At 38.9% G+C, this 23,489-nt stretch overlaps 1 protein-coding gene across 1 annotated transcript in view; it reads right to left on the bottom strand.

Moving 5' to 3' along the window:
- The window catches only part of LOC147170261 (uncharacterized), a 30,817-nt gene that overhangs the window by 7,030 nt on the left and 298 nt on the right, over positions 1-23,489 (bottom strand). The window contains exons 2-44 of the mRNA XM_086081791.1: positions 20,295-20,677; positions 20,156-20,203; positions 20,017-20,070; positions 17,987-18,034; positions 17,491-17,877; positions 17,228-17,365; positions 16,312-16,455; positions 16,121-16,204; positions 15,111-15,161; positions 14,311-14,481; positions 14,100-14,183; positions 13,968-14,012; positions 12,425-12,553; positions 12,075-12,338; positions 11,943-11,981; positions 11,841-11,867; positions 11,732-11,758; positions 11,034-11,096; positions 10,831-10,935; positions 10,704-10,757; positions 10,493-10,546; positions 10,295-10,357; positions 9,568-9,630; positions 9,457-9,483; positions 9,324-9,359; positions 9,103-9,138; positions 8,909-9,016; positions 8,702-8,803; positions 8,508-8,597; positions 7,750-7,800; positions 7,616-7,669; positions 7,468-7,527; positions 6,966-6,992; positions 6,826-6,870; positions 3,319-3,351; positions 1,862-1,972; positions 1,659-1,781; positions 1,235-1,339; positions 1,014-1,130; positions 722-766; positions 519-638; positions 308-445; positions 22-183 (exon numbers count right to left, since the gene is read on the bottom strand). Of these exons, the coding sequence (XP_085937917.1) occupies positions 22-183; positions 308-445; positions 519-638; positions 722-766; positions 1,014-1,130; positions 1,235-1,339; positions 1,659-1,781; positions 1,862-1,972; positions 3,319-3,351; positions 6,826-6,870; positions 6,966-6,992; positions 7,468-7,527; positions 7,616-7,669; positions 7,750-7,800; positions 8,508-8,597; positions 8,702-8,803; positions 8,909-9,016; positions 9,103-9,138; positions 9,324-9,359; positions 9,457-9,483; positions 9,568-9,630; positions 10,295-10,357; positions 10,493-10,546; positions 10,704-10,757; positions 10,831-10,935; positions 11,034-11,096; positions 11,732-11,758; positions 11,841-11,867; positions 11,943-11,981; positions 12,075-12,338; positions 12,425-12,553; positions 13,968-14,012; positions 14,100-14,183; positions 14,311-14,481; positions 15,111-15,161; positions 16,121-16,204; positions 16,312-16,455; positions 17,228-17,365; positions 17,491-17,877; positions 17,987-18,034; positions 20,017-20,070; positions 20,156-20,203; positions 20,295-20,544 (3,982 nt within the window). The 5' untranslated portion in view covers positions 20,545-20,677. The remainder of the gene's footprint in view (positions 1-21; positions 184-307; positions 446-518; positions 639-721; positions 767-1,013; positions 1,131-1,234; positions 1,340-1,658; positions 1,782-1,861; positions 1,973-3,318; positions 3,352-6,825; positions 6,871-6,965; positions 6,993-7,467; positions 7,528-7,615; positions 7,670-7,749; positions 7,801-8,507; positions 8,598-8,701; positions 8,804-8,908; positions 9,017-9,102; positions 9,139-9,323; positions 9,360-9,456; positions 9,484-9,567; positions 9,631-10,294; positions 10,358-10,492; positions 10,547-10,703; positions 10,758-10,830; positions 10,936-11,033; positions 11,097-11,731; positions 11,759-11,840; positions 11,868-11,942; positions 11,982-12,074; positions 12,339-12,424; positions 12,554-13,967; positions 14,013-14,099; positions 14,184-14,310; positions 14,482-15,110; positions 15,162-16,120; positions 16,205-16,311; positions 16,456-17,227; positions 17,366-17,490; positions 17,878-17,986; positions 18,035-20,016; positions 20,071-20,155; positions 20,204-20,294; positions 20,678-23,489) is intronic.

Here is a 23,489-nt window from a genome sequence, read left to right as displayed (position 1 = left end):
TCGTTCTTGTTTGTCACCTACATTTGATGTAATCTGTTACTCTGACAGCCATGCTGGAGTAATCTCCAGTATCCACGTTCCAATTCCTTCCACCAGATACACCTGAATCTCCTTTCTCTCCTGGGGGTCCAGGAGGCCCAGGTGGACCAGGAATGCCAAACATACCTCCTCTTGTCCTGTCACCTTGAGACAGTTCCCAAATGTGATAGCATCATTCACAGGGGCCATGATTCAAGAATAGTGACGTCTCAACAAATACTTTACAGATCAGCTCACATATTTGCTAGCAGAAATGTCGTTTACTCACTGCTGACATATTCCCGTCGGTCTGATCTGATCGTCTCACCGGTGGCGCCGCCACTGTAGGTCACCTCAGTGGTTGAACCAGGTGGACCCATTGGTCCAGGGGGGCCTGGTGGACCAGGAACACCTCTACCACCAATACCTTTGGAAGCACAATGTTGGATTAGTATTTGATAGCATTATTTCTCAACGAGTGCAGCTATTTTTCTACTCACTTTGCAAGTATTGACGAACTTCTGAGCTCAAATAGTTTCCACTTCCTGATGCTCCAGGTGGTCCAGGGGGGCCTGGCACACCGGGTGGTCCCTGAGGCCCAACAGCAGTATGATACTCAGCTGATTGGGCATTAAAAATACATCTGTTAGGATCAGAAAACTACTTGATGGAAGAAATGCTGTAAATAAATGTTTTAGCTTACTTGAGAAGCTATTTCCATTTCCGGATGCACCCACCATGCCCCTTTCTAATGTCAGAAAGGACTCAGAGTTAGACATCACAGCATAACTTTTACATGTTAGATTTGATAATACCAGCTTCAAGAGGAAAAAAGAGAAAATAGCCAACCATTAAGAAAGTTGCTACTTCAGTCATTTCATTGCCTTGACCATTTTTATCGTTATAAAGCTTTTTGTAATATTTTAGAATGACTTGTTTTTACTGGCTTATTATTTGTTGTTATGTAATGACAACTGCAGCAAATTTTATAATACCTTTCATCAGACTGAGGACACGTTCAGCCACTTCCTGGATGCCAAATCGATAGCTTCCATGACCAGGGGGCCCTGGAGGACCAGGAGGACCAGCAACATATCTTTTCACATCATCTCCTGTAATCAAAAAGTCATTATTGTGCGGTCAAATATGGTATTTAACAGTATTAGTGATATACTTTGGACACATTTTTGACTATTGAACATCTCATAAGACCTACGCTGCAGAAGGGCGATGAGGTCATCGACAGAAATGGAGCCACTTTGAAAAGCCAGGCCAAGAGAAGAAGAAGAAGAAGAAGTCCCACCAAATCCTCTGCCCTGACCTGGATCGTTGGACATACTTCAGTTGGAACATTTTGACCACGTTCGGTCAGTATTGAATTCTATCAATTCAGTTTCATAGGATCTTGAATCAGGAATGACTGCACTAGTACAACCAACATGTGTTGTTGAAACTTTTATGCAATCTTTAATAAAACACCATTATTTCACTTGAGTAAGTAGCAGACCTCTGCTATGGCATCTCCTTTGGGTAGCATTGTACTTGGCAATGAGGCAGGAGTTCAGAACTTTCAGAGGAATATTATGTCCCATCAAAAATAATATTTTAAGAAATAACAAAACAGCAGTGTCCATCCTTACTCTGCATGTAGGCGATGACTCTGGTTGCGATATCATCCACCCTCTCGGTACCGGAGGCCGCTGAGACCCCTGGAGGCCCTGGAGGTCCTGGGGGCCCCACCAAGTACTGCTTCAAGTTTCCATCTGTATGTGAAAATTTTTCATTGGTTTACACATTAACATAATAATAGAGTGACATTGTGAATAAATAAACAATAGCTCACTCTGAATGTACTCTGTAATGTACAGGCCCATTTCACTTCTTGAACCTGATGCACTCCAATCTCTTCCAGGTGGACCAGGAGGTCCAGGCAGTCCTCGTCTTGATGTGCTCCCTTGTAACAAATGTTAGAATAAATGTACACAAGTTATCCAATATTTACTCTTATAGTATTGCAAAGCATGACTCATGCTCTTGCAGCTGCAGAACAGGAACTGTGCCCTTATCATAAAGTAAGGACTGAAAGATTTTGTTGTTGGAACGCCCTGTAAAAAACTAAAAAGTGAGGGCTCAGGAGAGTTTGTTCTCCTCGCGAGTAAAAACAATCTAAGTCTCTTGTCTTCCTTCCTTGTTTATTGTTTATTAAATGTTCTAGGTTGACTGAACCTTACAACAAATACAAAAATAAACTTGACTAAAACGCACAAAAGGGCACCTGGTATATTGTCGCTGTCCCGCAGCTCAAGTGCAGAGGTTTCCAGATGGTTACGTATCGTGCTGTCACTATCAAATATTTTTAGAATGGATTAATCTTATCGACTATTCAATTGATTAATCGACTAATCCGTTAAATTTTATTTTGCATTAAAGTGTATTACCAAAAAAAAAAATATATATATATCCCTGAATACTGTTTATGAACCAGTGATTGATGGTTATTTCGTACTTTGTATTTGTATAGTGATTTAAAAAAGGGGGAATTGATGTTGTACTATGTTATCGCCGGTTCGGTCATTGTTTTCCAAAATAAATACAGATGTTTGCAAATGTCTTATTTTGATTTAACACATAAGATAATCAGTCTTCATTCTTGAAGGACTACATAAATCAGTCAACAATTAATGTTGATATGCTGAAAACACAGGATTTGGACCAATTAAAATTAAAAAAATGGCGCCAAACGATTACTCGATTATTAAAATATTTGTCGATTAATTTGATAATCAATTACTTGTCAATTAATTTTGACAGCTCTTACGTTCTATGTCACTTTATTGGAAGTTTGGCATTGTCAGACACGTTTTGCCATCATCTTACTCTTTAAAAACGTTTTCCGCTTGTCAGATGCGCCAACATTTATATTCCTCACGTCACAAGACAAGTGTGTTATTCTCATATCAATTGCAAGTTTATGGCAAGCCATTGAAGCTGAATTGTTCATGTACTAATATGCTCTTAGCCCTCGTCATTCAGTAGCAGACAGCAGCAGTATAAAAAAATGTCACTAGTGTTGCTCTACTAGTGCACTGAATTGGACAAAGACGGTATTAGTACATAGACAATGCAGTGCACAAATATATGAATGAATGCTTAAATTTTTTTTGCCATATTAGTGAAAACTTACTATTGATCCAAATATAAACTACCTACTTCTTTTCTCCATGATAGTCAACATATTTAATATACATCCTTACATGTGATGTTATTTTACATGACAGGCAAGAATTAGAATAATCTTACCGAGGGAGACTCCAGAGAATCCCGAATCACCTCCTGTGAGAAATGCACAAATGTTTTAGCTTTGTTGATTTATTAGCTCTGCTTCGAAACCCTAATACAATATAGCACTGGTTCTCTAGCTTTTTACATCTCAAAAACACCTTAAAAAAAATACCTGACTCACCAAGTATCACCAACGGTACATAGCAATGTAACTGTATTGTGTCTGCCTGTGGTTGGTGTTTTTGTCGTGTTCCTGGTTTCTTCCCTTGTCTCGTTATGTCTAACCACGTCCACCTGAGTGTGTCTTCACTTTCCCAGGTGTGTCTCATTAGTGTTGGTGTATTTAGGCCACACGAAAGCCAGTTTCAATGTATCCTCACAAGTTTCTTACCGTTCAGGCAGTTAGTCCACACGATGGTGAGGTTTCGGAGCTTGAAACCGATCACTTTTAAAACCTGACTCAAGAGTGGAAAGATTTCAAAACGCGCCCCGTACGCGTCCGTCTGCACACCATATGCAGGATACTCCTCCAGTGATGATGTAATGGTCACAGCTCGGTGTCGACGCATTGTCGCAGATTGATGCCGCATTCGCCAATTCTCGCGTGACTGCGTGCGAACCGTCATTCTGTCAACAACAATGGCGGATAGCCGTGTCGTAGTCGTTTTGCGCAGCCTCCTTAGCTTGCTCATGCTTTTGCAGCAAAATATTTTGCTTCTATATTCCCACATTCATCAAGTGGTGTTGTACTTGAATCACACGCCATTGTCACTTCTCCTGTGTTGTCTTTTTCATGTTATTTCGATACATGCAAAACCATGTTTGTTCTGTAGATTGCAATAAAGTAAGAAAAAAAGTGCTAGTCTTCTTCGTTGATTCTTCAAAGGCTTTCCGTTAACTCCCTGTGGCTGCGCTACAGCGCCACTCCAGACTTGGCATATACATTACAACCGTTAAACGTCCTCAGCTTCTTCTTTTGGACACACGCAAGTCTTGAAATGCTTCTGTGTGTACGAGATTTGTTTGAGGAACGAAGCCGGCTTTGCTTCTGTCTGGACGGGGCCTTAGTCTGTGGTGTTTGTCCAGACGGTGTGGGTGCATTGTTGATGTTATGTGTGGAAGTTTGTGTGTCTCGTCTCATCACAGCCAAGTCTTCGTCACAGCCAAGTCTTCGTCACAGCCAAGTCATCGTCACAGCAAAGTCTTCGTCACAGCCAAGGTTTCGTCACAGCCAAGTCATAGCCACAACACACCTAGTCAAGTCAGGTCCTGCCACGTCACGCTCGTTCCAGTCTATTCACGTCCTGTCACTGTAAGTTACGTCGCCCTATCCAGTCCTGTCCTGACAACCAGTCTGGTCACGTCCTGTCCTGTCATGCATGTGCAATGATGCGAAGCCTCGAAAAAATACACAGTCTAAATTCTGACTGAAGCAGGTTTACAGGTTTATAATGTATGCTTTTTCAAACTTGGTCGAGTTTTGGGAAATTAAGAATTTTGAGCTTACGTAACAAGTCAAAATGGCAGTCAACTCAGTGAAAAGAAGCTCTCTGCTCAATGAAAAGCATTAGACTTTAGATCGTTGTAATTTGATTTGTGAGGATCATTTTGATTTCAAAATGTGATGGAATGTCGTTCGACTACTGCAACAATCCCCCTGGGTTGTATGCTAGTCACAATTTCTAAATAAAGCATTTGCATTGCGTTGCGTTGCATTACGTTGCGTTGCATTGCGTTGCATTGCGTTGCGTTGCGTTGCGTTGCGTTGCGTTGCGTTGCGTTGCGTTGCGTTGCGTTGCGTTGCGTTGCATTGCGGTGCATTGCGGTGCATTGCATTGCGGAAAGATCAGAAATGCCCGGATGTTCAGAATTGTCAATAGGGAATGGTGTGGTGTCCTGTTTGTATATTAAATTGGGGTGGAAATGAAAGAATGAGTGAAAATTTGTTACGTGTGAGCATGGTGCTCGTTAGCGTCATTCCAGTCTTGAGTTGCAGTAGAGCCGCTCCGTCACACGATTACACGACATGGATGCTTGCCTTACATTTCAGCCTCTTTTTTTTTGGTCAACCACATGTGCCCAATAAACTTCTCAATATCTTTATATGAGGATAATCAGGAAATATAGAATAGAAGGATTTTTTTTTTATGTGCCTAAAGGATTAAATACATACTGTATGTTTCCTATTATGTGTTAGCATTAAACTAGCGGACTAAAGGCTGTACGTGTTTGTTTTAAATACACAGCTTGTAATTCTCCTATTTTTATTTTCAGTTTGACGGTAAACTTCACCCAGAAATTGTGATTAACAGCATGAAGCCTCTTTTTTTGAAGAATTGTTGTATATCTGCAAAATTGTGCCTGTTGTCAAGTTAAATTGGGTTCACTACCACCATACAGCACTTGTATCTAAAGTCAGAGCTTGCAAATCAAACCAAAAATAAATAAATAGATACATATTGGCTAGTATCTTGAAAATCTCAGAAGTCAGGTCTCCACTGTACAAACCCAACTATTAACAGGGTTGGGTGTTGCCAACAACCTCACAATACAACGTGTATCACGACACATCCTGGGGTCATGATATGATACGTATTGTGATGGAACAGGTCAATGCATAGCCTTCAAGGTGATACGTATCCTGATATTTTACATTACTTTACATACATCTTTATGAAAACAGTCATACTGTATGTATGCCCAAATGCTATTTTAATTATGCTGGATGGCAAATATATTTCCCTCTTCTCATGTTAGTAGCGCTTCTGGTTACCGACAGTACCGTGCCTGGTGATACTGTAAAAACAGATGGGTCAAAAATAACCCAAATTGGGTCAAAAAGGTAATGACCCAAATTTCTGGTTTATTCAAGTTACCCAAAATGTTGGGTCAAATGAATAACCACAAAACCACAATATATATATATATATGTTGCTTAATTTAATTTAATTTAATTTAACTTTTTGGCTTAAATAACTTAAACAGTGGGGTCAGTTCATTTTTGACCCAGTTAAATTGGGTTATTCAATTAACCAAAAAGTTGGGTCAAATAAATACCCCCACAAAATAACCACCAACATTGGGTTAATTTGTGGGTTATTAATTTAATTTGACCCCTCATTTCGGGGTTAAATAAATCTTTTTGTTATTTTACTTTTTAGGTTCAATAACTCTGAGTCGGTCAGTTCTTTTTTGACCCAATTTAATTGGGTTATTCAATTAACCCAAAACGTTGGGTTGAATCTATAACTCATAAAACAACCCCCCAAAATTGGTTGCTTTGTTGGTTATTAATTTAATGTAACCTAACTCTTTGGGTGGAAACATCTCAAAAAGTCGTCAGTCCATTTTTGATCTAATTTGGGTTATTTTTGACCCAACTGTTTTTAGAGTGCAAAATGAATGTACACTGTACAGCAAGGAGCAGCTTTTAGAGATGTGTCGGGAAACTGAATGTGCAATATCGGTTCTGACACCTCTGTATCAATATGTTTTGTTTTTTTAGCACACCCCTATGGTTAATACCTGATTGTCCTGGAATTCCTGCCAAACCTGGCTGACCTGGTTCTCCTGTAATACATCAAATTCAATAGAAGCTGTATTATATGAAATATTTTAAAAGTAAAGTTGTTATATAGGTAGAGTAGGAATGTTCATCTTCATACCTTGATAACCTCGTAATCCTCGCTCACCTAACAATAAGAAACAAGTTAGACTTTTTTTTTTTTAAAGAGCTCAGTATTGTTCATTTGGTAATTTTACCGATTTGACATGTTTAAAAAAAAAAGAAACAAGTTAGACAGTAATCAAAGTATCTTACTATAGTATAAAAAATCCACTTGGAGCTGTCATCCATAATAATGGTTCAATTAACAAAGTTTGGAACACATTTCAGATGACTAAAAAATTAATTTCCCCCAAACAGTATAATTTGGTTTGGTGTCAAAAGTTAAAAAGATAACCAAAAATTCCCAACACAGTACTGTAATACATTAGGGAACAGTAATGGCAGCGTATGCTGTCCACTATTTGGTTGCCTGTGTCTTTTCCATGGATGAATTGAAATTGGAAGGAGACAAAATATTTTTTTTAAATGACAATAGATTACATCAGGACACAGAACTGCATTTCAACTCAAACGTAGCACTTGTTAAATGTCAAGCGTACCTTGTGGGCCCTGGGGCCCAGGAGGTCCGGGTGGTCCTGGAGGTCCAGCAAAGAAGGTTCCTGAGACAAAGAAAAAGAAGTGAGCAATCATAGTTGAATGTGACAAATATAAGTTTTTATCAATACGTGAAAAAAAATCCTTCACTACCTGATGAAGGTACAAAGTTGCCAGACTCTCCTTTTTGCCCAGGTGCTCCAATACCTGTTGTTAACCCATTTGAAGTCACTAAGTAATATGAAATTACAAAAAAAAGCAATGTATTCATATCCATCTTTCTGTACCTGGCTCTCCAGGCGGACCTCTACGCCCAGGGGGACCTTGTCTTGTCTCACCTATGGTGACAACAAAAGAAGAACCAGCATCACTAGATTGTAACCTCCGAATACCGGTACTCATCGTATCCTCTGTGTAGTGTATAATGCAGGTATATTTACAGAATGTGTAAATGTTAATATTTGCACATACTTTACTGATCAGCAAAACCATATATCACAGTAAGTTCTATACAGTATGTTTCAATTTTCTCATGTTTGCCATCAACTGTACCTTCCTTGAGTGGTGTATACAAAAAAAATGGCAAGCAACACCGTTGTAATCCTTCAGATCAGGCTTCCTCACTCCTGGTCCTCAAGAGTTCTGCAGATTTGAGGTGTGTCCCTCCTCCAACACAGCTGATTTGTATGATCGGCTCATCAGCAAGCTCTTTAGAATCAGCTGTGTTGGAGGAAGGAAACATCTAAAATCTTGGGTGAGGAAGCCTGCTTGAGATGTTCCTGGATTGATTAAACTGAAATCCCATATGATGATGGTTTGAACTCCAGATGTTGCTAGATTTTAAAGGCGTCTTTTTTATGTATCATAAGTACTATTGGTATCGGCACTTGGCATCAATCGGTAAGTACTGAAGATTTGATTACTTGTATCAGTATCGGTGTAAAAAAAAGTGGTATAGAACATCCCTACTTCATATACATATAACTAATACTAAAACTAACAAAAACTGAAATAAAACTAAGCTTTTTTGAGGTTTTAACCCTACCAGGAGGACCTTCAAGACCTGGAGCTCCTGGAGGACCTGGAGGTCCCGGCGGGCCCGTGAAACTAGCCGATGAAGATGATGAAGACAAACCTGATGGAAAAAAATCACAGAGTTTAGTTATAGAAATGCAACATTTTAATATTGCTGAAGACTTAGGGTAGTACTAGAACCAAGGAAATTAGTGCAGTACTTACTACCAGTTCGTGTTGCACTGACAGTTTCTGAACTTGAGACGCTGATGCCAGCTTCTCCTCTTTCACCTCGGTTCCCTTTCTCTCCTCGGTCTCCTCTATGACCTTAAAGATTATATCATACTTGTGTTATAAGCGTGACAATCACACAATCTTTCCTTCATCTGTGGAAATTGAAATCCACGTAAGACTCTTTTTATTGTATTTTACCAGGATTTCCAGCTGGACCAATGGGACCAGACAAACCAGGAACTCCAGCAGGACCTGGAGGTCCAGCCGGTCCTGGTGGTCCTGGAATGGCCACCGTTTCAGAGCCAGCTAGAAACAAATTAAGAAACAAACAATATTTACACTTAGCAAATTCATTCCTCTTTGCACCGTAATAAGCGTAGTAAAAGTCTTACCTGCAGAAATGACTTGACCAGCTCGACCCATTTCACCTGAATGACACATTTCATATTTCTTTACCAAAAGCCTATTTTACGTTTATATAGTTGGATAAGGGATGGGATGCAAAATTGTAACACAATTACAGTATAACAGTGAATGTGTTTTTTTTCCATAGAAAGATGTTGAATGCCAATTTAATGATACAGTATTTGGAACAACATTTTTTGTCTTTTACCTTTTGCGCCAGACTGTCCTGGAATTCCAGGAACACCTGCAGAAATGGGTCATTAGGATTCATTTACAAAACATAACACATATTGGAATTATTAAGAGGACTGAACAGATTCATATTTGAATATTTTTCAGACCTGGTGGTCCTTGATTTCCAGAAGCACCTGGAAAAAAAAATTGTCAAGGCAATGGAATCAAATTGTGATTGTGGCCAACAAGACAAGATGTAGGTTTGACAGTGTGGGCACCTGAAAGACCATCATCTCCGGGTGGTCCTTTCACCCCAGGAGGTCCCATTGGACCTGCAGCACCTGCAATTTGTACAACGGCTTTAACACGAGACCTTTTCAGCATCTTTTAAGTAGATGGGACAACATGGTAAGTTTAGGAATGGAAAAGCGAGCCGGATTTAGCCGGATTTAGCCGGATTTAGCCGGATAAGCTAACAAGAGCGGCTAGCGGGAGTAGCTAGTAAAAACAAACAAAAAAACAACAGCTAGTAAAAGCTTGCGAGAGCAAAGCAGTAGGTGAAAAGCGCCGGCAGCCCGAATCACGGGACTCAGCGACGACCACCTGCAGGCCCCAACTGTGGAAGGTAAGCGGCAGTCGACCCATTTTGGTCCGACACCTGATGCAAGCACCATGGGGGCTATCTACGTTCACGAAGTTGTCCTTTGGGCATCGATAGCAGGAAGACGGCGGCAAAACATGTCAGACTATTGTAAGGTGAGGCTCCAGCCATGTAATGTAATTAGTTATTACTAGAACTATGATTATATATAAAATGGAAGTTGATGTGATAGAACATACAGTATGTTTTTGCGTACTGTTGAAATCAATAGTGGGTTTTTAAATTGCATGAATTATTCGTTCACCACTAGATGGCGCTAAAGATTACACACTGTCAATTTAACACCTTTGAAAAAACAATGGTCCTTGCAATATATTCAGCTGGTGAGATTCTCAGAGACATACCTGCTAGGCCACGTGGTCCCCTCTCTCCCAAGCCCCCTTTGGTTCCTGGTGATCCTGGTGATCCTAATGTGTAAATTTACGTATTACAAAAGTGGTATTTAGTTTTACACTACACTTTGCTCATCAAATACTGGTGATAGATACCACAGATTCAATACAGTATGCAAGTACCATATACAAAATATAATTCAAGTGAACCTTTTTGTCCTGGATATCCGCTATCGCCCTGGGATCCCTTTTGACCAAGAGCACCTGCAGACAACCATTATTTTGAACATCATTCTGTCTGAATCAAAACTTTTATACAACTGAACTGGACAATTTCCATTACATTCCATTTGTATGATTAGTTAGGTTACTTCATACTTAGGGTCAATCATTTACCATTGTCATTCACAGTAGCTCTTACCTTTCAGCCCAACTGGTCCAGGGGCACCAACTGGTCCCGGATTTCCTGGAGATCCTGTCCAAATTAAGTTTCGATATTAAAGACCGAACACCTCTATAAAACAGTAACCAGATTCAGTCCTGTTTACCTCTCTCTCCTTTAGGTCCAGAACCAGGTAGTGCATGCTCTCCTTGAGGGCCCATCTGCCCATCCAAGCCCTTCTGACCTGGTAACCCCTGAAGACCTGGATCACCTATTCATATTGATACTTTGTAGGTAAACCAAACCATGTCTTAACCCCGAAAATTTAAATAAAGGTAAAACGTAGACGTCACATATGATCCAAATTACCTGTGCTTCCCTTTGGACCCCTGGGTCCTTCTGTTCCTGGGTTACCCACCCGTCCAGGAGGACCTGAGAAACATAACATGTTTAATGTATGCTCACTGTTAGGATTAATGTATTTAAATGTACCCCGTATGTTTTTTGAAGCATTTATTCTGTGAAAGTGAGTATGACTCATGCTCCTTCATCTTCAAAAACAAGAACTGTGACCTGATCGCAAGATAACGACTGGAATATTTTGCGATTGAACTTTTGAAGCTTTGACTTTGAAACGTTCAGTGCTGAAGAAAAACATGTCTAAATTATTATCTGCACGATGATTTGTATATGTGACTGCTTTGAAGCTGCTGTTGTGTGTGCACCCTCCCCTTTAGAACAGCAACTTCTATGTATTTTGTGAAAATCCAAAAGAAGGGAGGGAGCAGCAAAGTGTGTCCAGAGAGGAAAAGAGACTGTAATCTGGGTACACTCTCTGTCTGTTCTCCTCGCGAGCAAAAATAATTAAATTCTCTTGTCTTCCTTTCTGATCTGTTGTTTATTAAATGTTCTCGGTTGGCTGAACCCAACACTCACCGTTCCCTCTATTAAGGCTACCCTGGCATGTTAATATTTGAACACACACACTCCGTGACAAGAGAAAGATGGGTTGGGACTAATATATTCTGTTGTCTCAATTCAGGAAGAAAACTGCCCCAGATTCTTACCTGGTAGGCCGGGAAATCCAGGATCACCTACAAGTAGTTAGATGTTAAATATTTTTTTCTGAGAGAAATATTTGACTAAACAAATATTTTAGAATGATTTAAGTTTTACCTTGAAGCCCAAGAACACCTGGATCGCCTGTAAATAAACAATCTGACTCATGATGCATGTAAAAATAACAATTTAGTTTAAAAAAAAATTGGGAAAACACACCTTTTATCCCAGTGTCTCCTTTAGCTCCTTTCAGGGAGTCTATAAATAAATGATGATTAATTAACATCATACCACAACTAGAGATTAGTATATTAGCAACGTCGTTGTCGTATGAGTATGTCTACTTCTGACCTTTAAAAGCATCAGAGCGTAGTTCAGTTCTGACTATTTGCTGCACAGTTCTCTGCCAGTCTTCTCCTTGTCCTCTTGCAGTGCCTAAACCAATTCCGTTATCAGAGTGAGTCAGTGTAGAACCAGAATAACTCCTGTCTGTGTATTTGGAATCCAGCGGATCAGCAATGTTAATGCCGGAGAGACGACTCGTCCTGGCTGATGCTGAGCCGGTGATGGCTTCTAAAGCTTCAACTCGCTTCTTGAGACGTTTCACTTCCTCACCTGAGAGGCCAGAGTCATTCGTGAGACATGCAGGCATTCCTCAATGGGAATGAAAAATACTGTCATAGACGCAAGTTTTCTCTCACTCAAAGCGATGAGTCCGAAGAGGAGCCCAAGGAGAAGGAGGAGGCCGAGCAGCATGCCCAGCAGCCACTTCCACCAACTGCAGCGGCAGCAGCGGCTCAAGCCAAAACATGAGCCATCATTGCACACATCTGATGAGAATATATTCAAAGAAGTCCATTTCTAAATGAGAAATCAATATAATTCGGGTCTACAGAACAGAACATTTTCATCTTCCCAATCATCTTCCAGGTTTTTGTTTATGCTTTGTCTTTTTCCAAACAGGTTTGAGTGGCCCTTTTACAGATAGATTAGTGTCAGGTTAATGTTTGCCATTAGTTAGATTTAACATGGATAGGCAGCTTAAACGCTGGAGGGGGGCACAATTTTTTTTTATCAGTGCTACTTCCTAATTAGATGTATGACAAAAATGGGATTTTAAATATGGATCAAATATGTACAAACAATAATAATTACAAATCAAGGATGGCACAAGGACGTGGAACAGCAATCCAACTCCTTTTGGGCATATTTATCAAAATATTTCAATCTGCATATCATTCTTAAGCTCTACAAAATTATTAGGCCTACTTAGAATAGGACACTATAAGACATGATATAAACTAGGCCAAGTCTGTCATCTTGTGGTGAATGGTGATATTACAATTCCAGTCGACCACTGCACACTTGCGGTTCGGCACCATTTGAATATTTGCAGAATTATTGAAGCATTTAAAATATATATATAATAGGAGTATTTTCCATTTATTTCCAGGATTTTTTTTACGCATACCACCCTCCTCCCAAAACCCTGTTTTTTGTGGAAAACATATAATGAATATTCATGAAGATTTTTACATAATTATTTTTATTTTTTTTTAGCTAATCAAGGGGCTGCCAGTTGCTTGTCCCTGAGCTAGAAGACTATTAACCTAACTGCAAGTGAAGTGCATGGGCATGCATCAACAGTGCAAATGTGACCACATTTGACAACATGCACCTCTGTACAGTAGTTTATTTATGAGTGTGTTGTCTTGCTTGTTAAAAGTATCATAACAAGGTTGTGTTTTTTATTTATTTATTTATTTTTATTCTTTCTTTTTCTGAAGGTTGTGTTTTTTATGATGCCATGAGCCAGGCAACTCCTACTTGGGAGCTAGTATGTCCAATTTGTTCCTAATTCAAAACAACTCAAAATAAAGATAAGAATAATCATGGATAGTAGTCGTGATGATTATTAAAGATAAAAGAAAAATTTAAATCACATTTACATATTGCTGTCGTCGGGCCAAAACCTTGTGCCTCCAAAATCGACACTTTCAGGAGACCCCAAAAGCGGAATGTTTTTACAACTATCAAAAAGCAAGCCATTTTTAACACTTTAGATTGGTCAATAATTCGTAAAAATGACACCCATACGTGTGAACTGACCAAAAGTATAGATTTTTGAATAAATGCGAAGTTTGCCAATTTATGACTTATGAGGCTTTGGTGATATACATGTACAGTATATGACATTTTAAATCAAATTAGGCTATAAAGTAAGAATGGGACAATTGACTTTACCTGCGCAGCCAACTTTATCTTTCGAACCAAAATTCAGGAGTGCAGCTATGTGAAACAGGACAATGAGTTATTATAAATATAAATAAATAAATGTTTCCATGTCCCATAATGCAAAGGTTTGACATAGTCTACCTTTAGCATCCCTTTCATCATGCATTGTGGCCATTGCAAACTTCTGTTTCTCTCTCAGCAGTGAGTCGTCAGAGTAGGCACTAGCTATAGACAACAGAACAATCATCATTCCTTATGTTGCTGAAATAATTGCACTGAAAGTATGCCATCTCAATATTCAGTTTTTTTATGTAAAAAAATAAATACGCTTGCAATAAGTCTCAAGTAGTACCAGCAGACAATGTAGAAGTTGCAGGAGCAGCCGACATGAATTGTTTGCCCGTGTCTTTGGTCATGACCAGTCGCTCTGTCTCCTTCTTGACAGGTGCGTTGTCCTTTTCTATCATCACAAATTTAAAATCTTTGCCCACTGCCTCATCAGGAGAAGGGCTTCTGGGGCGCACTGCTGGAAACAGGCATGCAAGTCAAAATTACACTATGTACTGTATAAACACATCACAATAACATTGACAATAATGAAAATGTTATGATAAAATAAAATAAAAGATCATGATAAAAATCCATCCAACATTTTCTGTACTATAGGGTGAGACATCAGCCCCTGTCCTTCACCTGAGGGGGTCATCCAAAGCCACACCCCCGTTGATCCAAAAATGTCAATGGGCTCCCAGACGTCAGGTCTGTGTATCAAACAGTAAACTCTCTACCCGCCACCCACACAGTAGAGAAGTCTAACTGCATGATCATAGCCCAACAAATCAGAAACCACGAGCGCTGCATACACTAAGTGTTTGTGGCTACAACTTCTCTGTGTTTGTATCTACGGCCTCCTGGGATTTGGAATGGCAGGAGAGGGTAATATAAATCAAGCGTACTGCTCAAACGCTTGCCTTTGAGTTTCTGCTTGTCTTGGTCTGTCTAAGCTTGCCTTTTTAAATTGTGGAAAGAATGCATAATGTCTTCTTTCAATTAAAATACTTTTTAACAAATAAAATTACTCACTTCTCTACAAAGTCAATCGAGTTACATATACAGTTTTACACAAATTGTGCATTGTGAGAAATTTCTTACCAGTGGTGGTGCTGATTCCAGGGTTAGAGACATTTTTTTGCACGCCATAAACTGGAAAAAACAAAACAAAAAAAGAACACATTGTATGTTAAGGAAAATATTAAGATATAATGTAAATAATAATGTTTCTAACATCCTAACTCAAATTAACTATAATTAGTGAAAATGTAGCAAAAATGTCACTTCATTTTCATCTTCAGTAATTAATTTAAAACACGTGTCAAGATCCGGTCCTCGATGGCCTGAGTCCTGCATGTTTTCGAGGTTTCTCTACTCTAGCACACCTGATTGAATGATCAGTATAATTATCAGGCTCCCGCAGAGCTTGCTGATGAGTTTAAATATGAATCAGTTGTGTTGAATGTGGGAAACCTCGAAAACATACAGGACTCAGGCCCTCGAGGACCGGACTTTGAAACCACTGATTTAATACATGAGCCTTTATTATTGTTTTTAAATGTATTCATTTCAGTATTTTAGCACAGCCGTTATCCAGTAGAAGGAAGGCCAAACAGTTGTCTGGGAGTTGTGATCCTTTTACTGTGTCGCGTGGATGCAACGTCATTTGGCGGCAGCCAATTTAAAAGCGCCACCAGATGATGTCGCTCCTATGTGATAGCCATGCTTGTGACTTGTGTGTGTCTGGAATGACTGTCACACTCAGCCTGAAAAGCATATATATATATATTTCGTTTTTATCATATATATATATATATATATATATATATATATATATATATATATATATATATATATATATATATATATATATATATATATATATATATATATATATATATATATATATATATATATATATATATATATATGATAAAAACTAAATAAAAACAAAGCAGTTTCCAAACATCTAAAACAAATTATAATTAAAAAACAACTAACAAACATGCTCTAAAAACTACATTTACAAAACAAAACTCAAAAACTAAATGAAAATTCCCAAACTATTAGATTTAGAACCCTAATAATATCTGTAGACTTTATCACTTTACCTATTTCAGTGTTTGTTCCAGCTGGAGCGACAACAGCGGGGCTGGTGATACTGACCAGGTTATTCTGAACACCGTACACTGGCACTGCTGTACCAAAAAAAACAAAAAAAACAAACAAAAAAAAAAACACATTTGCAGTCTTATCCTTTCACTAGGACAATCATGGTTGAACTTTGACAAGAAAGGCTCACCAGTGCTGCTGACAGATAGCCCACTGTGCACAGGGGGAGAGCTAAGAGCCATATTGTTCTGAAAACCTCCTACTCCACCTACTCCACCTCTTACTCCACCTCCTCCACCTCCTCCACCTCCTCCTCTCATTCCTCGTCCTCCTCCTATATGGAGTAACATGTACCCATGTAAAATAATCATAGCATAATTTAAAGACAAAAAAACATACACATGGGATGACTGTCAATGTGTTAGTCCAGTGGCTCTCAACAATTTTTTTTAGTGACGTACCCCCTGTGAAATATTTTTTCAGCCAAGTACCTCCTAACCAGCGCAATGCATTTCTAATTGAAGAAAGAAAGAAAAAAGAGTGCTGTGCCATCATTGTCTGATTTATTAAACTTTGGAACTCTATTTGTATTTATGCAGTCTCTTGAACTATTTGGAAATAAAAATAGATAAATAAATAAATAAATAAATAAATAAATAAATATTGGTGCACATACAGATTATTATCAATATAAAGTGTCATCTTTTGGTATCATAGTAAAGCTCTGTTCTAAAAAATAAATAATAAACTAAATTTTAAATAAAGTTTTCAAGTGATTAACAGGTGATGTAGGGGGCATATGACAAGTTGGGTCAAACCCTTCTGGTATGGGGGAGATGCTGTTTTTTTAGGATACTGAAACTGACTAGCCTACTGAATTTAAGATAAAATATATGAATTTATATTGTTCTGAAATACTTTTAAAATATAATTTAAAATCTCACATACTCCCTGGAGTACCTTCACTTATCCCCAGGGGTACACGTACCCCCATTTGAGAACCACTGTGTTAGTCTATTAGAAGTGTAGGAAAGTAGTGCTAACCAGTTATCCACCGTGATGCCCACAGGGCTATCGTGAATGGGTTCATACATTATTTAACTGACCTGAGTGGTAAATGGTAGATGATGTGGTTAAGTTATTGGGGTTTGTATTGTAGCTGTAGCTGCTGTTAACACTTCCAGGCCAAACACCACCATATTGATCTGGAGCTGGGGACAGACCTAGTGTAGATTTGAGAACACCTGGCATGTGGAAATAAAGGAGATGACATATTGAAGGAGTGAACTATCTCATTGTCTGCCCTTCACAGAGTCCCAGAAAAAAAAAAAAATCTGAAATGAAAGCAGAAAGTCACAGTAAACTTCACCTGGTTTTGAGTTCTCAGTCCTGAACCTGGTTTCCATACTGGTGATCTTAGGGATAATCAGTGAATTGTTAGCAGACTGAATAGTGCTGGTACTCTCAGACATAATCCTTGTGTCCACACTGGGCCTCTTGGGGATGACCAGTGAGTTGTTAGGAGACTGAATGGCACTAATGCTCTCAGACATGCTTCTAGTTTCCACACTGGCCTTATTTGGAATGAGCAAAGTGTTGCTCGGGGTCTGAATGGTGCTCGTGCTCTCAGACATGGTTCGAGTTTCAACATGGGCCTTCTTGGGGATGGGCAAAGAGTTGTTCGGGGACTGAATGGTGCCGGTGCTCTCAGACTGATTTCCTCTCAGCAGACGTTTCACGTCACCCAGTTCAGTCCCTGCCAAGTGCATGTTAACAGTTGGCGTTCAGAAAATTAATATTACAAAAACAAAGTGACAGAGTTGTATTTGTGGCCATCATCTTCACATTAAAAACGTGGTACTTACAACTTGCTGAAGTAGAAGCACTCTGAAGCCTGTTTCGGATCTCACTCTCTGAAAGAGAAAATAGGCTCAATTGTTTGAATATTATCATCATCCTATCTGGAGTTTCTTGAATCGATACAAAGTAATCTTAAGATGTGATTGAGAAATGTGTTGCCCAGTGTGTCTTCAAACAGGATGGCCCAAAACGTGCTGCTAAAAATATTGACGCATGACTTAGCACAAAACATTGCATCATTCTGAAGAGCCCTAAAACATACAATCCGGAGAAGGCACTCCAGTCTCAGAAACCTCAGGAAAAACAAAACACAAAACAAGTTGTGATGGAAAAATTAAGCTTAATGAAGCACACTAAAATAGAGTGCTGTGACATCATTGTCTGATTTTTTTTTTTTTTTACTTTGGAACTCTATTTGTATTCATGTGGTCTCTTGAACTATTTGGAAATAAAAAGGTACATATAAAATAAATTAAGTAATAAATTAATTTTAATTAATTTATTAATTATAAATAAAGATTTGTGCACAATTTAATTTTTTTATCAACTACTATTTTCAACTATTTATTTGTATCAGGGACAGTACATGTTAATAAACATTTCAGTAAACATGCCACAATTAGCCAAAAGATTATTTTTCAATTATCTGCAGTCCAGAGACAGATCGTAACATACAGTATCATCTTTTGGGATTATAGTAAAACTCTGGTCTTTGTGTGTGTGTGTGTGTGGGGGTGTGTGTGTGTGTGGGGGGGGGGGTGTGGGTGTGTGTGTGTGTGTGTGTGTGCGTGTGTGTGGGTGTGTGTTGGGGTGAGTGTGTGTAGGTGTGTGTGGGGGGGGGGGGGTGTAAAGCACTTTGAGTTGTTTCTTTACATGATATGGTGCTATATAAATAAAGTTGACTGGACTTGGTCTCAAAAATAAATAATTAACTGAATTTTAAATAAAGTTTTCAAATGATTGACAGGTGATTCTAGGTGGCATATGGCAAGTTGGGTTGAACCATTCTGGTATGGGGAGATGCTGGGTTTTTAGGACACTGAAAATGAATAGCCTACTGAGTATACCATTTATTTTATGAACTTACTTTATTTTTCTGAAATATTTACATATACTTTTTAAATATATTTTAAAGTCTCACGTACCCCCTGGAGTGCCATCACGTACCCCCAGGAGTACACTTACCCCTATTTGAAAACTACTGATTTGGAGGAGTAAAAAAATATCGCAAGTGGTTCATGAAGCTTCCTTTTAACATCACTAGTTCACACTTGTCGACGTGCGCAATAAAGTAACTTTAAGTAAGTAACCAAGTCTATGGAAAGCCCTATGAACATTTATTCCATATCTTTGATATCAGACATTAGGTTACTCAACTAGCATAGTCTTCGTCAAAGGGCTTGCCATACGAGTCTGTGAGTTACCCCACGGCATTGTTTACTGGCGCTGTGACCAATTGCATCAACAGACAGAGGTGGGACATGTGCTTCCATGTTCGCGCCATTTTCCTGTAAGCAATACTAAACAGTAGACTAAAGCAGGCTAAACAAATTTTACCAAAGTGGTGGCAATTTGGCAACGTTCTGATAAAAAGCAACATTAAACACACGTAGCGATCACGTTAGCAGTGGAGAGAGTCCCTTCAAATGTAATGGAGAGCATGAACGCTTAGCATCGCCATTGGCATGCAGCTCCAAAGGAACGTGTCTTATCTCCGTATTGTTTTTTTACTGGAGCGAGTAGTGTACATGCAGGGCTGGGGAATCCAGGTCCATAAAGTAAAAACCCTGCCACAGATTGTCTTTAGCCACAGGTGTTTCTAATCAACTGGCAGGTAAACGAGCTTGTTGTTGTGTGGTTTAGTATTTTACTTTGTGATATTGTGTAATTAAAGCTTATCAGACAGTATGAGAAAGTACTGACGCGTTCTTGGTCTATAGCCTACCTCAGCAGTTGATGCCCACTTTTTCCCATATCAAATCTAAACTGTTTAATTTTCTTTTTTTACGGTCTTCTACCCCTACTGCACGTGTACCTCGACTCTGAGATCTCCCCCGTGTGGTGGAATCCGACGTTGCCTTTGAGGAGCCTAAGAAAGAAGAAAGATTGACAGTTTGAATACATTAGCACCTAGCTAAGAGTTTTAATGAAATGATTCACGGTGACTCACTCACCATACTCCTTCCTTGAATACTCTGGAGATGAGTCGGTGCTTGTACTCCCTGAAACATGTCAATACATCAAAAGTGTCTCTTCGCTCATTAAATGTAATAACTGCAGATAAATCTTGAAGGAACCCAAACTATGACTAACCGTCAAAAACATCCGAGTGAGTCGTTGCCATTGTGGTCATAATCTTCCTCTCCTTCAAAATAGGAGAAGATGCAACTGCAGATGTTGACCCTCTTGTTTGCCCAAATCCATCTGCACTGTAGGTTTTGGTCACCTTTGTAAAGGTAACCGAACCTGGACTCCCTTCTTTCTTATCATCAACAGTTACGAACCCAGAAGACAGGCTCGAGGACCCTAATCCTGAGCGAAACCCCGCCCCTGAACTCATCATAGCGTCTAAAGCTACTGGACTCCCGCCTGATGAGACAGTTGACAAATGTCCTTGAGTGGTGATGATTTTGCCTCTGGTGCCTTTGCTGATCCAAACCCAACAGGTTTTGCTGTAGCAGACGCGGAATGATTACCTGGAGGGAAAAAGAGCATCCAATGTTCCATCATGTTATTAGATAAAATTATTTTAAGTCTTTGATTCCACCACTGACATGACATAGCCCAGGGCTTAGGATGAGTGATACTGTAGATATTTGCCAATTTCAAGTTCAAACCAGCATTGACAAAGTTAAGAGCCATGTTTTCGAGCATCACCATTTTCTTTGTTTTACCATTTTTGGCTCTCTCCGGATTGGTGTGCCAAAACATGTTGGGCTTGTTGAAAGGATTTCACGTCTCGCCTGCCAGGCCGCCGCCCCCAAATTGCACATGACGCACTGCGCGTCTGGCCTCATTGTCTAGGGTCTAGGGCGCTCGTCAGGGTAAAAGCAGTTTTCATTTACCAGCCAAAACCAAAAAGATGACATTATTTTTGCCGTTATCTAACAAGGTGCTGAAGAGCAAAATTCGCATCCGGTTCTCGTGTGTGATACAGCAAAACTTCTCTTGTGAAAAAAATAAACCTTCAACTTTAGCAATATTTGAAGTAAACTCCTATGCTAAATCATGTTTAGCATTTTTTGGTCAACTTTATTTCAGTTTAGATTCATTGACATTATTGACGTTGTCTGATACTATACGCCATAAAGATGTGATAAAGCATTGTATGTCATGTTAAAAAAATATATATTGGGCAGGATAGGAAATACAGCCAGTCCCTTTTTAAGCTGAGAATAAAGGATGTATTGCTGTTTGTACTGCTTTTGCCAAGCAGTTATCATGAAAAGTTACATAGAGACCCTTTATATTTACAGTAATTGTAAATGACACCACGGTGTAAAGTTTGTTCCCAAAATCCTAATCATAACTTGCTCTGACTGTAACTAATACATATCGACAGTTATCATATGTCTCATACGATATGATGATACAGTCCAGGAAAAGAAAAACGTCCCCACATGCATTGTTTTGCTCTGGGAAGTATTCACTTCACTCCCGTTGTCATGTGTGGGAACACAAGCACGTAAACATATTTTACGAGGCTAGCTACAACCAGCTGTGATATCACTTATCCTCCAATCAATAGAAGGGCTCATAAAGACAGAAAGTCATTCACAGCCATATTGACACTGTTACTGAGTGGGAATTGTGCCCATATTGCCTGGCTTCAAAGTCAGATGACTACATTGTGTGTGACAGTCAGAAAAAAAAAAGGTGTTAAATTTGTACCTTTAATGGTCCAATGCCTTGTCACTGGGACGGTACCCTCAAGGATAAATCTATTGCACCCCTTAAACCGGGTACATATTTTAGAACCCTTACAATGTGTACCCTTTTCATCAAATATGTACTTCAGGGTTCAAATTTTAAGGATCCATATACTGTATGTACCCTGTTTAAGGGGTAGACTTGGTGCAAGCCATTGGACCCTTGAAGGTACAAATGTAACACCTTTTTTCTGACTATATATTGTGAAGATCGTTCTAAAAAAAATTCCCCTACCACACCTAATTAGTATTAAGTTGTAATTACCTCTTTCATATCCATTTGTAACACTTGCGCCTGTTCCTCTCCATTAAAAAAAAAAAAATAAGATCATAACAGTCTTACAGAAAGTCAAGGGTCGAAAGGAAACGACCTTCTGAGGGGAAAAGTTCAATGTTGTATGCCGAAATGCATTCAGGGAACCAAAGAGTGGCAGAAAAATACAAAAGACCTCAAACAACAGATTTTTTCTTCTTCCCAAGAAACTTTGTCAATTGTTTTAAAGTACAGTAAATTTCCCATCCCTGGTCTACATTACTACCCTTTCTGTTTATTTCTCTACATTGCATTTCACAAATAAGTGGGCTATTTTGAAAGGCATTCACACAGGCCTGCCACTTGTTTGTACCCTTACATGCAAACAAAAACGTATCAAAAAGGTCCCTTTGACAGTTTGAACCATTTGTCTACCTTTTCTAACCATAAGCAGTACTTACTTGTACCTAATGGTTCAATTGTGAACCCTACAGGGCACATCACAAAAATCTGTACCTTAGAGAACAAAAATGGACCCCTACAGTATCCTTTTTTCTGAGAGTGTAGGAAAAACGGATTGATGTATTTTTATAATATGACTATAGCTTATAATATAAAAACATTAGATTGTAAACTATGAATAATATCATTGCCTGAGGCAAACACTTGACTCAGTCTTTTTGAACTATTCCCATAGAGGTGTCACGAAACTTCTTTTGTGTTTGTGTCTCCAGGGCCTATAAAGGTTTTTCAGAACCCAACATGCCACTGATTAAAAGTGTTCACCACAAGCTGAAAAAGGGTGTGGCTTTTTGTTCACTTCACAAAAGTGTTTTACTTTAAACGTGGTCCTACAGTATTCGGTAACGAGTATTGAAACCTGTATGAGGTTTGAATTTTCTGTCTGACCAAAACATGAGTGATCCAATACATTATGTTGCTTCAGCCTATTTTATTGTTCTCAAAAGGGATTTTTTAAAAACATTTTAAACCAATGCTGTATGCATGAGTGACTTTGCATAAGGACAAAGATAATTTTCCTTCATATTCTGATGTTATGTTTTAATTTTTGCTACAGCGAAATTGTCAAAGTAAAACTCACAACTTGCACAGTGCTCATGCACCAAATGTAATAGACACAATTAAATATGGTTATTGATGCTGCTCCAAAATTTAAACAAGACATAAATGCAACTTTTAAACAAATGTACACATGCCAGTTTTATCTTACGAGTGTAACGGTCCTATGTTTGGACCGAGTCAGGATTACTTGTCCGACACTATATGGATATATATGTACATTTAAATATCACTGACAACAACAGT

This window comes from Leptonotus elevatus, chromosome 8, assembly GCF_054856555.1.
Source record: "Leptonotus elevatus isolate MCC_2025b chromosome 8, RoL_Lele_1.0, whole genome shotgun sequence".
In the NCBI taxonomy this organism is placed as follows: Eukaryota; Metazoa; Chordata; class Actinopteri; order Syngnathiformes; family Syngnathidae; genus Leptonotus; species Leptonotus elevatus.
The sequence above is the reverse complement of the archived record's forward strand: the minus strand, read 5'-3'. Positions and strand labels throughout refer to the sequence as shown.